The 14712-nt window shown below is 41.7% G+C and overlaps 1 protein-coding gene across 1 annotated transcript; it reads right to left on the bottom strand.

Annotated features, from left to right (window-relative positions):
- Window positions 1-1160: 1160 nt before the first annotated feature.
- On the bottom strand, window positions 1161-10683 carry LOC133650751 (odorant receptor 131-2-like). Its single transcript, XM_062048355.1, has 6 exons — window positions 10558-10683; window positions 10452-10500; window positions 7385-7556; window positions 4302-4440; window positions 1465-1890; window positions 1161-1397 (listed from the first exon to the last, which is right to left on the bottom strand). The coding sequence occupies exons 1-6, from the start codon at window positions 10681-10683 to the stop codon at window positions 1161-1163; spliced, it is 1149 nt and encodes a 382-aa protein (XP_061904339.1).
- Between the last annotated feature and the right edge of the window lie 4029 nt (window positions 10684-14712).

Genomic DNA, 14712 nt, shown 5'->3' with positions numbered 1-14712 from the left:
GGTTCGATCGAACCACTTGGGGTTCGGTGAGTCGGGCTCATGGGTTCGGCGGAGGTCAAGACACACCCGACTCATCGTGTAAATAAAAACTTCTCCCTATCGGCGTATTACGGATACGGCAACAGCAGAAGTCGTACTTATTTGCAGGTGTGTAATATGTTGTGAGTTTATGCACTGTGTTGGTTTTGTTCTTTGAACAAGGTGATGTTCATGCACGGTTCATTTTGTGCACCAGTATAAAAAGATGGTAACACTTTAGTATGGGGAACATATTCACCATTAATTACTTGCTTATTAACATGCAAATTAGTAACATATTGGCTCTTAGTCATTATTAAGTACTTATTAATAGCTTATTCGGCATGGCCTTATTATAACCCTAACCCTCTAACCCTGGCCCTAACCCTGATTGATTGATTGATTGAAACTTTTATTAGTAGATTGCACAGTACAGTACATATTCCGTACAATTGACCACTAAATGGTAACATCCGAATAAGTTTTTCAACTTGTTTAAGTCGGTCGGGGTCCACGTAAATCCATTCATGGTAAACCAAACCTAACCAAATAACTCTAAATTAAGTCTTTGTTACTTAGAATATGTTCCCCATACTAAAGTGTTACCAAAAACATATAACTGTGTCTTGAATTTGAAAAAAACCCAACATTTTATTTTTCACTAAAGGGAATGCGCATATGAAACTGGTGGGGTTCGGTACCTCCAACAAGGTTAAGAACCACTGTGTTAATGTGATGTTGTGACAATATTTTCTCATGTTATTAGATGTCTTATTACTTCATCATGTTGATTTATTTAAAATATGTGTATTTATATTACTATTTTATCATGTTACTTTGATGTGTATACAACTTTTATCATACAGTTGTTCATTTGATGTTTTGTTACAAATATTTCATCATGTTAAGTACATTTTTCATTATTGATATTTTGTCACGTTGATTTGATGTTTTATTCGAAATATTTGTTCATTACAGTACTATTAATATTTCATTGTACATATTATTTGAAGTTGAGGCTTTTATATAATTTTTAAAACAGGCACTGAGAATATTTTTTTCGTCTCCCCTCACCCCCCACCTTTTATTTTGAAATCCCAGCTCCAGGAACCCACTGAAGTTGACCTTGACAGTAACCCCCCTTAGGCGAGGCTCCCGTCGACGCGCACGTTTCCGAGGCTCTGACAGGCTAAGTAGCGAGTCCAGTACTTCCTGAAGAGCTTGTCTCTGAAACCGTAGACGACGGGGCTGAGGAAGCGAGGGATTATGTAGACCAGCAGGAAAAAGATGTAGCGGATCTCCAAGCTGAGAAGCGGGAAGAGCGAGATGAGCGCCGCCTGCAGCGACGGGACAACGAAGGCCAGCAAGCAGAGCAGCAGCTGAAGGACACGAGAAGAAGAAGCTTAAAAAGAGAGAACCAGCATCAACGTAAGAAGAATGCGCCACCTGCAGGCCGTGGAGCAGCACGGTGTTTCGGGCCCTGGTGACGGACACCAGGCCGGCGGAGGCGGCGCGCGCCGTCATCATGATCTTGCAGTATGTGAAGACGAGGGTGAGGAAGACAAAGGACAAGTAGACGCCGTCAAAGGCGAAATTCTTGTAGTAGATGGAGCGATGGCGGAAGAGCAGCGAGTGGTCGCAGAAGATTGCGTCGTGGAAGAAGCTGGGCGGCTCCTTCAGTACGGTGATGAGCAGGTCAGTGATGGGGGGCGTGGCCGTCAGCATTAGGATGGCGCCCACGAGGAGCAGCGTGCGCGGCACAGTGCACATCTGGCTGTAGTGCAGCGGGAAGCAGATGGACACGTAGCGCTCCACCGCCATGCCCGCCAGGATAAGGGGTGTGGAGCGCGTGGTCAGGACCGCTGTCATGATCTGCGCAGATCAGAAAGACGCCATGTTAGCGCTTATTAGCAATAAAACGCCATGTTAGCATCTTTTTAGCACTATGACGCCACGTTAATACACCCCGTTAGCATCTTATTTGCACTATGACACCAGATTAGCTCTTATTAGCAATAAGACGCCACGTTAGCTTCTTATTCGCACTATAACACCACGTTAGCTCTTATTAGCAATAAGACGCCACGTTAGCTTCTTATTCGCACTATAACACCACGTTAGCTCTTATTAGCAATAAGACGCCACGTTAGCTTCTTATTCGCTCTATAACACCACGTTAGCTCTTATTAGCAATAAGACACCACGTTAGCTTCTTATTCGCACTATGACACCCCGTTAATACACCACGTTAACATCTTATTCGCACTATGACACCACGTTAGCTCTTATTAGCAATAAGACGCCACGTTAGCATCTTATTAGCACTATGACACTACGTTAGCTCTTATTAGCAATAAGACGCCACATTAGCATCTTATTAGCACTATGACACCCCGTTAATACACCACGTTAGCATCTTATTTGCACTATGACACCAGATTAGCTCTTATTAGCAATAAGACGCCACGTTAGCATCTTATTCGCACTATGACACCAGATTAGCTCTTATTAGCAATAAGACGCCACGTTAGCATCTTATTCTCACTATGACACCAGATTAGCTCTTATTAGCAATAAGACGCCACGTTAGCATCTTATTCTTATTATAGGGACGGCGTGGCGAAGTTGGTAGAGTGGCCGTGCCAGCAATCGGAGGGTTGCTGGTTACTGGGGTTCAATCCCCACCTTCTACCATCCTAGTCACGTCCGTTGTGTCCTTGGGCAAGACACTTCACCCTTGCTCCTGATGGGTGCTGGTAGCGCCTTGCATGGCAGCTCCCTCCATCAGTGTGTGAATGTGTGTGTGAATGGGTGAATGTGGAAATACTGTCAAAGCGCTTTGAGTACCTTGAAGGTAGAATAGCGCTATACAAGTATAACCCATTCATCATTTAATTTATTCGCACTATGACACCACGTTAATACACCACGTTAGCTCTTATTAGCAATAAGACGCCACGTTAGCTCTTATTAGCAATAAGACGCCACGTTAGCATCTTATTCGCACTATGACACCACGTTAGCTCTTATTAGCAATAAGACGCCACGTTAGCATCTTATTCGCAGTATGACACCACGTTAATACGCCACGTTAGCCTCTTATTTGCGGCACAGTTTGCATCTTATTAGCACTATGAAGCCATTTTAGCTCTTATTAGCAATAAGACGCCACGTTAGCATCTTATTCACACTATGACACCACGTTAATACACCACGTTAGCATCTTATTCGCACTACGACACCACGTTAGCTCTTATTAGCAATAAGACGCCACGTTAGCATCTTATTTGCACTATGACACCCCGTTAATACACCATGTTAGCATCTTATTTGCACTATGACACCCCGTTAATACGCCACGTTAGCATCTTATTCGCACTATGACACCACGTTAGCTCTTATTAGCAATAAGACGCCACGTTAGCATCTTATCCGCACTCTGACACCACGTTAATACACCACGTTAGCATCTTATTCGCACTATGACACCACGTTAATACACCACGTTCGCATCTTATTCGCACTATGACACCACGTTAATACGCCCGGTTGGCATCTTATTTGCTGCACAGTTTGCATCTTATTAGCAGTATGACGCCATTTTAGCTCTTATTAGCAATAGGACGCCACGTTAGCATCTTATTCACACTATGACACCACGTTAATACACCCCGTTAGCATCTTATTCGCACTATGACACCATATTAGCTCTTATTAGCAATAAGACGCCACGTTAACATCTTATTCGTACTATGACGCCATGTTAGCATATTATATTAGCAATAAAACGCCATCCGCACAATGACGCCATGTTTACCCTTATTAGCAGAATAACACAATGTTAGCATATTAGCAGAAAAACATCATGTTAGCTTGGTAGCAGAATAACGCCATGTTAGTGCTTATTAGCAGAATGACACCATGTTTGCTCCTATTAGTACAATAACACCATGTTTACCCTTGTTAGCAGAATGACACCATGGGAGCCTATTAACAGAATAACGCCATGTTAGCTTATAGAATGGCGCCATGTTTGTGCTTATTAGCAGTACGGCGTCATTACAGCCTGTTAACAGAGCGACGCCATGTTAGCTTATTAGCAGAACGATACCATGTTTGCTCCTATTAGCTCAATAACACCATGTTTACCCTTATTAGCAGAATGACACCATGTTAGCCAATTAACAGAATACCGCCATGTTAGCTCACAGACTGACTGGCATGTTTGTGCTTATTAGCAGAACGGCGTCTTGTTAGCGCTTATTGGCGCCGTAAAAAGTCACCAGCAGGCAGCAGAAGGAGGCGTGTATCCTCCTGAAGATGTAGCTGAGCATGTAGAGCGTTGTCACCAAACTCAACTGCAGAGCGTCGTTGACCACCATGTAGATGAACATGATGTAGCGCGGGTTGTCATAGAACACGCTGCACAAACACACAGAATCACACACACACTACATATGTCATATGTAGTACATATTACACACAAAAGGACATGAGGATGAGATCATTTCCGGAAAGAGCAATATAACATTTTTAATCAAATTTAAAAAAAATATTTTTTATCGATATTTTTGGGGGAATTTTGCCTATCGTTCACAATCATTATGAGGGACAAGAAGACAAACCTTTTATTTCCCGCTTTCTAATATATAAAAACTGGCGCGTTCTTGGAAGCTAGCAATGCAGCTAAGGGGAGCAACCAATTCTACTTTGAAAATGCATTCAAATACCACCAACAATACTTATTTTACGTACCGTAGCCTGTATGATAACCAAGCTGTAGCAACATTGTTATTGTAAGAGCGAACACTGAGGAACTCTTTTTCTAGCGTAGTAACACATCGGCGTACTACGGTATTACGGTCCGGTGGCCATGGATGAAGTGCTGGCTGTCCAGAGTCGGGACCCGGGGTGGACCGCTAGCCTGCGCATCGGTTGGGGACATCTCTGCACTGCTGACCCGTCTCCGCTCGGGATGGTCTCCTCTGGCCCCACTATGGACTAGACTCTCACTATTATGTTAGATCCACTATGGACTGGACTTTCACAATATTATGCTAGACCCACTCGACGTTCATTACATCTGGTCTCCCCTAGATGGGAGGGGGGGGGGGGGGGTCACATCTGCGGTCCTCTCCAAGGTTTCTCATAGTCATTCACATTGACATCCCACTGGGTTGTGAGTTTTTCCTTGCCCTTATGTGGGCTCTGTACCGCGGATGTCGTTGTGGCTTGTGCAGCCCTTTGAGACACTTGTGATTTAGGGCTATATAAATAAACATTGATTGATTGATATTAGCCGTAAAAGCTAACTACTGCAAAAGATAAACTAGCATCTACATCAGCGCGAAATGCGTTTGAGTTTGTAACTGAAAAACATGAACAATGATATTACAGTATCTGTAAAGTATTAGCCCACTTTTCATGTTTTGTTTGTACACAGCTAGCTAGACAGTGTATGTACTGTAGTGTATCATGATCAGTCCAGCTGGCCGGAGACGTTTCCTGTCGATTTGGGCGCACCAATAATTCGCCGTAGCTTGGAGGATTACCTCCAAATTCTTCAGGACAACCTAAAATCTTCAGCCCAGAGGTTCGGTCTTGGGTGCAGTTGGGTGTTCCAACAGGACAATGACCCCAAACACACGTCAAAAGTGGTAAAGGAATGGCTAAATCAGGCTACAAATAAGGTTTTAGAATGGCCTTCCCGGAGTCATGACTTAAATGTGTGGACAATGCTGAAGAAACAAGTCCATGTCAGAAAACCAACACATTTAGCTGAACTGCACCAATTTTGTCAAGAGGAGTGGTCAAAAACTCAACCAGAAGCTTGTGGATGGCTACCAAAAGCGTCTTATTGCAGTGAAACTTGCCAAGGGACATGTAAGCAAATATTAACATTGCTGTATGTATACTTTTGACCCAGCGGATTTGGTCACATTTTCAGTAGACCCATAATAAATTCATAAAAGAACCAAACTTCATGAATGTTTTTGTGACCAACAAGTATGTGCTTCAATCACTCTATCACAAAAAAATAAGAGTTGTAAAAACTATTGGAAACTCAAGACAGCCATGACATTATGTTCTTTACAAGTGTATGTAAACTTTTGACCACGACTGTATATACCATATTGAAGATATTATAATAAATATCTCATGTATGACACCGAAAGACTGACAAAGTGTGCGAATAAATAGATATGATCAAAATAGTATCAATCTCACAGAGATTCCCGAGCCATTTTGAGAGATAATGAGCTATCCAGTCACGTGACTTAGAGGTAGGGACCACAGATCCCCTCCCCATCAACAACAATGCAAATTGGGAGCAAATAACGATTATTTTGGGAACAATTATATTTTTGATCCTGAAGCTCTGCTAAACAGATCCAGCATTTGCATCATGTAGCAATATTGCTAAGTGCTAAACAAGAAATACCAACTACAAACATAATAAAACGATTACTTACGGCACAAGGTCTGCTCTCACTGTGATGACGACTGATAGGATGTCGTAGGATGTCTTCCTGTCTGCGCCAACGTTTCAGCCTCTTCTTCGTGCTCGCTTCTATAAGCAGCAGTTCATCCTCCGTATATTCAGCTTCAAAAAGATAAGGTTGTGAATACTCCATCCATCCATTTTCTACCGCTTGTCCCTTTTGGGGTCACGGGGGGTGCTGGAGCCTATCTCAGCTGCATTCGGGCGGAAGGCGGGGTACACCCTGGACAAGTCGCCGACACAGATAGATAGACAACATTCACACTCACATTCACACACTAGGGCCAATTTAGTGTTGCCAATCAACCTATCCCCAGGTGCATGTCTTTGGAGGTGGGAGGAACCCGTAGTACCCGGAGGGAACCCACGCAGTCACGGGGAGAACATGCAAACTCCACACAGAAAGATCCAGAGCCCGGCATTGAACTCAGGACTACTCAGGACCTTCGTATTGTGAGGCACATGCACTAACCCCTCTGCCACCGTGCTGCCATTTGTCCAAAAATAGTCGCCTATGTTGTCTGTTACCAAGTCTGTAATGTTTAGAAAACACATTTTATTTAGGGAGTAGGGACAAATTTGTTGCAGGAAGTCGGAAGTGCGCTGCTATGGAAATGGAAATAAATGCGCTGAGGAAAGAAGTTCCAGTAATGCATAAAAGGATTAAAACACGGTAAATATTGAACATCTTGCAAGCGTTTATATCGTCTTTAAAATCCTAAAAAAAAGTGTTCTTGCCCTCATAATGATTGTGAACGTAAGGCGACGTTCCAAAAAAGGCACAGATCCCCTAAGGTGCAATGTGAAAAAGTAAATATGTTCATTTGCGCTCAAGAGGACGTCAGGTGAGAGGAATTGAGGCACCTGTGTTTCAGGAAGGTGTGCACCATGCTGCCGTTGATGACGCTGAGGGCGAGCCACACCGTCATGGCCACGATGTTCTTGGCCAGGGCGTTGGAGAAGCTGTCTTTAGGCACCGCCTCCCCGCTGCCGGCGCCCGGCAAGCTGGCGTTGGCTATCAGAGCGTCCAACAGGCCTGGGGGGGTGGAGTTTAGCATCTCCATGAACCTTCTTCACGTGCTGTCTGTGGAAATGATTATTACATGTCATATCATATCTTCATCGTCATCATCCTTATTGTACTGACCTGCTCACGATGACATCAACAGCCCCCCACTGCCGCCGCCGCCGCCGCTCATCATGCACACGGAACCTAATTGTCACTAACAGACATCGACTCAAACTTAGCCATCATAGACACCATTTAGAACATATTAGAACTTCTTATAACACGACATAGAACATCTTAGGATGCTGTGGAACGTAACATTTTGGAAAACATTGTGGTACTCTTGCTAGAACACCCTGTAGAACAGGCCTGGGCAATTATTTTGACTCGGGGGCCAAATTTTGAGAAACAAATGTGTCTGGGGGCCGGTATATCTGATTTTTAGGAACACTAATACAAAACCTCACAATAATGTCTGATTTAACGCTAAAAACGGTATGGAATTTGTAATTTTTTTACTGAATGAAACACCCAGAACGTACATGTAAATAAAGAATGTCGATTTACAATATTACCTATGAACGATAAAACACTGAATATTGACAACATATGAACGTCACACCCACTCTTCTCCATCGACATATTTTACAATCAGGCGAAAGGCAACAACAATGCAACAAACACAGCGAAATATGAACGCAAAGGGTAAAAAAATATATATATACAGCCAGTAACATGTTAGGACAGTGATTCTCAAACTGTGGTACGTGTACCACTAGTGGTACGCCTAAGAATCACTTGAATAAAGCACAGTATTGAAACACAGTGTTATTGTAAAAACGGTTGTGTTTGTTACAGTGGACAAAATATGAAATATACTTCTTAAATAAAACCTCTGCCTTGTTTTTATGAATACTTAGACCTACTACGCTACTATATTTTAATGTTGGTCATTATGGTGGTACTTGGAGAGCCAAGTGTTTTCTAGGGTGGCACTTGGTGAAAAATGTTTGAAAACCACAGTCTTAGAACAGAGTTAAATATTGCAGAACGTCTTAAAACACTACGGCACATTCCGAAATATATTACAGTGTTAGCAAAACACCTTAGAACCCTGTGTAATAAATATAGCACAGCCTACACTGGTATGGAATATCCAGGAACATTTTAGCACACCGTAGTACACTTTAGGACATTCTAGAACATAGACCCTGTGGAATATTGTGGAACATCTGACAACACTGGGTGGAGATTCCTGAAACATTGTATGACACTGTGGAATATCGTAGGACATCTTTAAAGACTGTGGAATATCGCAGAACATCCTAGGACATCCTAAAACACAACAATGTAAAACATCTTACATGTTAGACACTGTGGAAGAACATCCTAGTACACTGGGTGGAGATTCCTGAAACATTGTAGAACACTGTGGAATATTGTAGGACATCTTTAAAGACTGTGGAATGTTGTAGGACCACTTTAAAGACTGTGGAATATTGTAGCAGATCTTTAAAGACTGTGGAATATGGTAGAACATTCTGGAACATCTTAAAACACAACCATGTAGAGCATCCTGGTACATGTTAGACACTGTGGAATATTGTAGAACATACTAGGACATCCTTAAACACAACCATGTAAAATAATCCTGGTACATGTTAGACACTGTGGAATATTGTAGCACATCCTAGGACATCCTTAAACACAACAATGCAAAACATCCTAGTACATATTAGACACCGTGGAATATTGTATAACATCCTAGGACATCCTTAAACACAACCATGTAAAAAAATCCTGGTACATCTTAGACACTGTGGAATATTGTAAATCATCCTAGAACATATTAAAACACAACAATGTAAGACATCCTTAAACACAACCATGTAAAAAATCCTGGTACATGTTAGACACCGTGGAAAATTGTAAAACATCCTAGAACATATTAAAACACAACAATGTAAGACATCCTGGTCCATATTAGACACTGTGGAATATTGTAGTACGTCCTAGAACCCTGGGTTGTACAACCTGGAACATTGTAGAATAGTGTACAACATAGACAATTGTGGAAGATTGTAAAACATCTTAGTAAAACATCCTGGAGCATCTTAAGTCAGCATAGAATGCCGTGGACATCCTGCAACGCTTTTAAGAACTCTTTAGTACACAACATTCTAGAACACGGTAGATGGTTGCAGAATATCCTATAACATCTCAGAACATTGCAAAACATCTTCAACAGTTGTGTTAATAGTAAAAAGAGAAGATTGTGGCGCAGTAAGATGCAGGCAGGTGGTGTCAATGGAGACAGAGGAAGAAGACAACAATGATGAAGAAAGAGAAGAAGACGCTCACCTGAGGAGACTGACTATCAACGGCTGCTGCTTTACTTATATGCCATGTGATGATGTCATAGGTCATGAGACGCACCTCTGACTGTCATGGGTGGGCGGATCATTATTATCATTTCTGAAGAACCAACCAACAGAAGAACAGGCAGCTAATCAGAGGAAAATGTAACAGATTCATACATGTACTACTAAAAACGTAATCAAGTAAAACTTCTGGGTGTAAAGTGCAAAATGACAAAAAGTAAAAGCTCAGTTACGATAAAATGTGTTACAAAAAAAATCTGATCTACAAAAGGTTTGCGTGTACTAAAGCACGTGCAAACTTGATATCACACAAAGCTGATCTACTAAACTTGTGTGCAGAGGATTGCGTCATGGATATGAAGGATATGTGCTGATCATCAGAACGCCCACTATATTGAGAGGAGAGAATGCAAATACAATCATTTACCACACACTGTGATTTATCAACGCTAAATTGTACTGTGGGAGCAGTTTTACCTCTTTTTTTAGTATGTCTAGAAACGTGCTTGTCCTGGAGTTGCCTCAGCGATCTCCAGCTCACCTGTCGCACAAGCGGCCATCAGGCGCCCGCACACGACTCCCTCGTCGGCCTAGAGTGTGGCCGTTTCATGGACGGCCTCCGCGCGATCAGCAGCTATGCCAAGGACCTGGGCATGGACGATTGCAGCTGCTGGTGCGCCGTGACCACTCGCGTCTGCCTTCTCGTTGGGCGCGGATGTGGCCATTCCGTGGGCGCTCACCTCGCCAGATGCCACGTGGCTCTTAGGGCACATGGCCTGGACTGTTGGTCGGCTTTTTGAGGCAGGGGCACAGTTTGGCAACCCTCCGCCATTCGTCCTTCCACCCTCCCCTGGTTTTGGACTTTTTGTGAAACATAACGTCTGGAGTCTGTTATAGGAAGGGGGGCTACTGTCAGAAAGGCTACTGACAGTCTGGTTATGTTTGGGTTTTCCTTGGTTTAGAATCACTTCCTGTCTTGGTGCTCTTGTTTTGTCAGTGTTTCCTGTTTAGTTTCTGTGTTTTGCTGCACAATTACTTTCTGTTCCATGTCCTGTTAGCACACCTGTTCCTCGTTTAATTAGTTCTATTTAGTTCCACCTAGGGATGATACTCGAAACCGGTTTTTCCGGTTGTTCGATAAGAAAAGAACCGAGTCCTCGGACTCTAATCCCTTTTTGAGAACCGGTACCCGTTATCGAGACCACTATAGTAAAGAAAAAGAGTTGGTTCTTTACTCGAATCCCTCGGAACGAATCCCGTCTAGGGATGTGCGTATCGATCCTGTGGTATCGATATATCGATACTCACAAGCTACTCATTTGGCATCACTTTTCTGAAAAAAGTATCGATATAAACCAAAAAACGGCGTGTGGGGGGTGCAAGCATCACTTTCAGATGTTTTTGATGACTTACTTAACTTACTATGTGCTGGGACACCCCTGTACCTGGCAGAGTATAGAGCTGGCCCAGTCACGTCACAGGAGACAGCGAATGAGCGTCGTCAACGTGCAACACACACACAGCCAGCCGACAGCGTTGTTACTTTTCCTGAACAGCAATCTGAGACTTCAGTAAAGTGTGACGTGTGACGACATATCTCGAGTACACTAAAGGTGTCAGACATTTTTGTAGATAATTTTTCCAAGTTAATTTTCTCAGGGAACTGTCTTTCGTATGCAGGTTTATAGGACAAGGAAATCCTAGTTTATTGTGATAAGGAAATTATTGACTTTGCTTCAGAGAAGTGTTATAAGTTTACTTCCACAAAGACGTTTGAAACATAACATTGTTATGAATAAATGTTTTTTTTAAGCTTTTCCTACCAATACTTTTTTTTGAGAAATAAGAAAAGTGAAAATGTGTATATTTTTGTTTATATTTAATTTATTTTTCATATTTATGTTATGTATTTTAATTTTACTTTTATTATATATTGACCATAATGAATGTGGTATAAATGGTCTGTATTTGTCTTGTGATTTGTCTTGAATAATAACAATAGTAATAATATTTTTGACTGACAAAAATTGCCAATAAGAAATTAATGGTATCGGTATCGATGAAAATGCAAGAAAAAGTATCGGTATCGTATCGAATCCTAAAAGTGTGGTATCGCCCATCCCGACCAGAAATGCTCCGTGTGACATCACAAGAAATGACGTCACGTAGCTCAGTCATTAGGCGCAGATAGCGAAAGCAGTTGCTATTGTGTAACTACAGCATTGATAGGATTCCTGTTGCTCTTTCAAACTTCCACAAACAAGCCCTTCTGGCATGGTCTCTTATATACAAGCACAATTTCTCACCTACCAAATACTTCATTTGGAACAATAAAGATATATGTTACAAAAGGAAATCTCTTTTCCTCAACAATTGGTTCAACAATGATATTATTTTAGTGAGTCAGCTTTTCAATAAGGAAGGTCAACTTTTTAATTACCAAGAATTTCTCAACCACTTTAAGGTCCCTGTAACTCCCAAACAATTTGCCATTGTATTTGATGCCATTCCAACAGGTGTTGTTATGTTGTACAGGGCTTACTCATCTCCTCTTTCTGCTGTAAAAATTGTGAATGATCCACTTGACACTCCTGTGGGGAAACTTTGCTTTGATCAGAAAAATAACAGACAAATCTGCAGTTTATTCCAAAATGATTGTGTGTCTGTCTCCTATGTAATTGCGCTCTGGAATAATATTGTGAATGACATCTACTGGGTCAAAACGTGGTCCCTTCCTAACAGGTATTTACTTACCAACAAAGTCAAAGAGATATCTTTTAAAATCATTCATCGTTATTACCCTGTAAAGACTGTGATGGTTAGATACAAGAAGGACATTGATGTTACCTGCATCTTATGTAACATGCATCCAGAGACTGTTTACCACCTGTTTTGGACTTGTGAAAGCACTCGATCACTATGGCAGGGCATCTGTCGCTTCATCCTGGACAATATTCTTGACAAATTTGTGCTTTGTTTTAAAGGTGTGATATTTGGTTTTACACTATATGAACAAAAATTTGAAAAGGAATTTTACCTTTGCAACCTCATTATACTATTGGCCAAGTTTTATATTCATAAATGTAAGTTTCTCAATACCCGACCTGTCTTTTGTGCCTTTAAAAAAGAGTTAGAACTGTACATTAAGACACTCTCTACCTCTAGCAACCAGAAAGCTGTGAAGACGATTATGCTGTGTTCCAAATTTGAGTTGTTTACTGAAATTGAGTGAGCCTATGGCTTTGCACTTTGTTTATATTATATATATATGTTTTTTTGCATTCTATTTTAGTTACTTTGAATTTATAACCCCCTGGCGCTGCTTTGTATTCTTTTTGTACGGTTTTGTACTACTTTTGTACTTATTTGATTGTTGAAATGTTGAAATGTATAAAATACAACTTTAAAAAAAAAAAAAAAAAAAAAAAAGATAGCGAAAGCAGGAAAAAAATGGACGGGAAAAAGCGCTCCAATGTGTAATAAAGTTCAAAACAAAAGGTATAATCCAATGAATAACTTTACTGAGAGATTTTAGCAGGGTACAAACACATGGCGAACACTTTTACGACCAACTGGAAACATAGCAACCAGGCTAGCAACGCACCTCCTTTACGGCAGCTGTTCCAACGTTCTTAAAGCAACCGCAGCACATACATATATATGACCTCTCCCTTTTTTAACTTTTGTTTTTCTTTCCCTGTAAACAAAACAAAATCACACTGTATTTGTGTTGTTCGTCTAATTATAAATAATGCAGACGAGGCGTGTTGGCTGAGTTCTTGACGTTTACTTTCACAGCGTGCTCATAACCTAACAGGGTGACGACATGCAACAACACTTTTCGGGGCTACCGCGCATGCTCGTCACTCCCGTTGCATGCTGGGTAGTGTAGTTGTTATATTCCCTAGCACAGGGGTCGGCAACCTTTACCACTCAAAGAGCCATTTTGGCAAGTTTCACAAATTAAAGAAAATAATGGGAGCCACACAAAAAAATTTTAAATTTAAAATGAAAAACACCACATACAAAGCTTAAATTGCTTTGTGCTATGTTAACCAGGGGTCTCAGACACGTGCACCGGCACACACTTTTATATGGAAATTTGATGTTAGTGCGGACCACGAGCTTTGAAAGCATCATACCTTTAACACTCTCATTATTTCCGGGAGACTACCTAGTACCAGGGCGTGATGGCACTGCTTTTAGCGCCCTCTACAGTCTGCCCAAACAGTATACCTGCTGGACCACATGTAGATTGCAGTTTTAGCTTGCTCACATAAGTGACAGCAAGGCGTACTACCTCAGCAGCCACACATCTTACACTGACGGTACCAATACCCAGAATCCCATGCAGCCCTAACTCTTCCGCTCAACCAACGCACGGGGGGGTTGATGTGTGGGGGGATTTGGTGGTAGCGGGGGTGTATAATGTAGACCGGAAGAGTTAGGGCTGCATAGGATTCTGGGTATTGGTTGTGTTGTGTTTATGTTGTGTTACGGTGGGATGTTCTCCAGAAATGTGTTTTTCATTCTTTTTTGGTGTGGGTTCACAGTGTGGCGCATATTTGTAACGTAACAATGTTAAAGTTGTTTGATACGGCTACCGTCAGTGTAAGCTGTGTGGCTGATGAGTAAGTATGCTTTGCTGTCTCCTATGTGTGCAAGTAAAAGCAACATACAACGTGTGGCCGGGCTGGCATGCTGTTGGTAAATGCTATAGAGGACAATTACTACAGTGCAATTAGGGCACTCCCTTATTCAGCAATTGGAGTGTAAATAGGATTATATTTTCCCTGGGAGTT

The sequence above is a fragment of the Entelurus aequoreus genome, linkage group LG01 (assembly GCF_033978785.1).
Source record: "Entelurus aequoreus isolate RoL-2023_Sb linkage group LG01, RoL_Eaeq_v1.1, whole genome shotgun sequence".
NCBI lineage: Eukaryota > Metazoa > Chordata > Actinopteri > Syngnathiformes > Syngnathidae > Entelurus > Entelurus aequoreus.
Note: the sequence above shows the minus strand (reverse complement) of the source record. Positions and strands in the feature narration are given on the sequence as shown.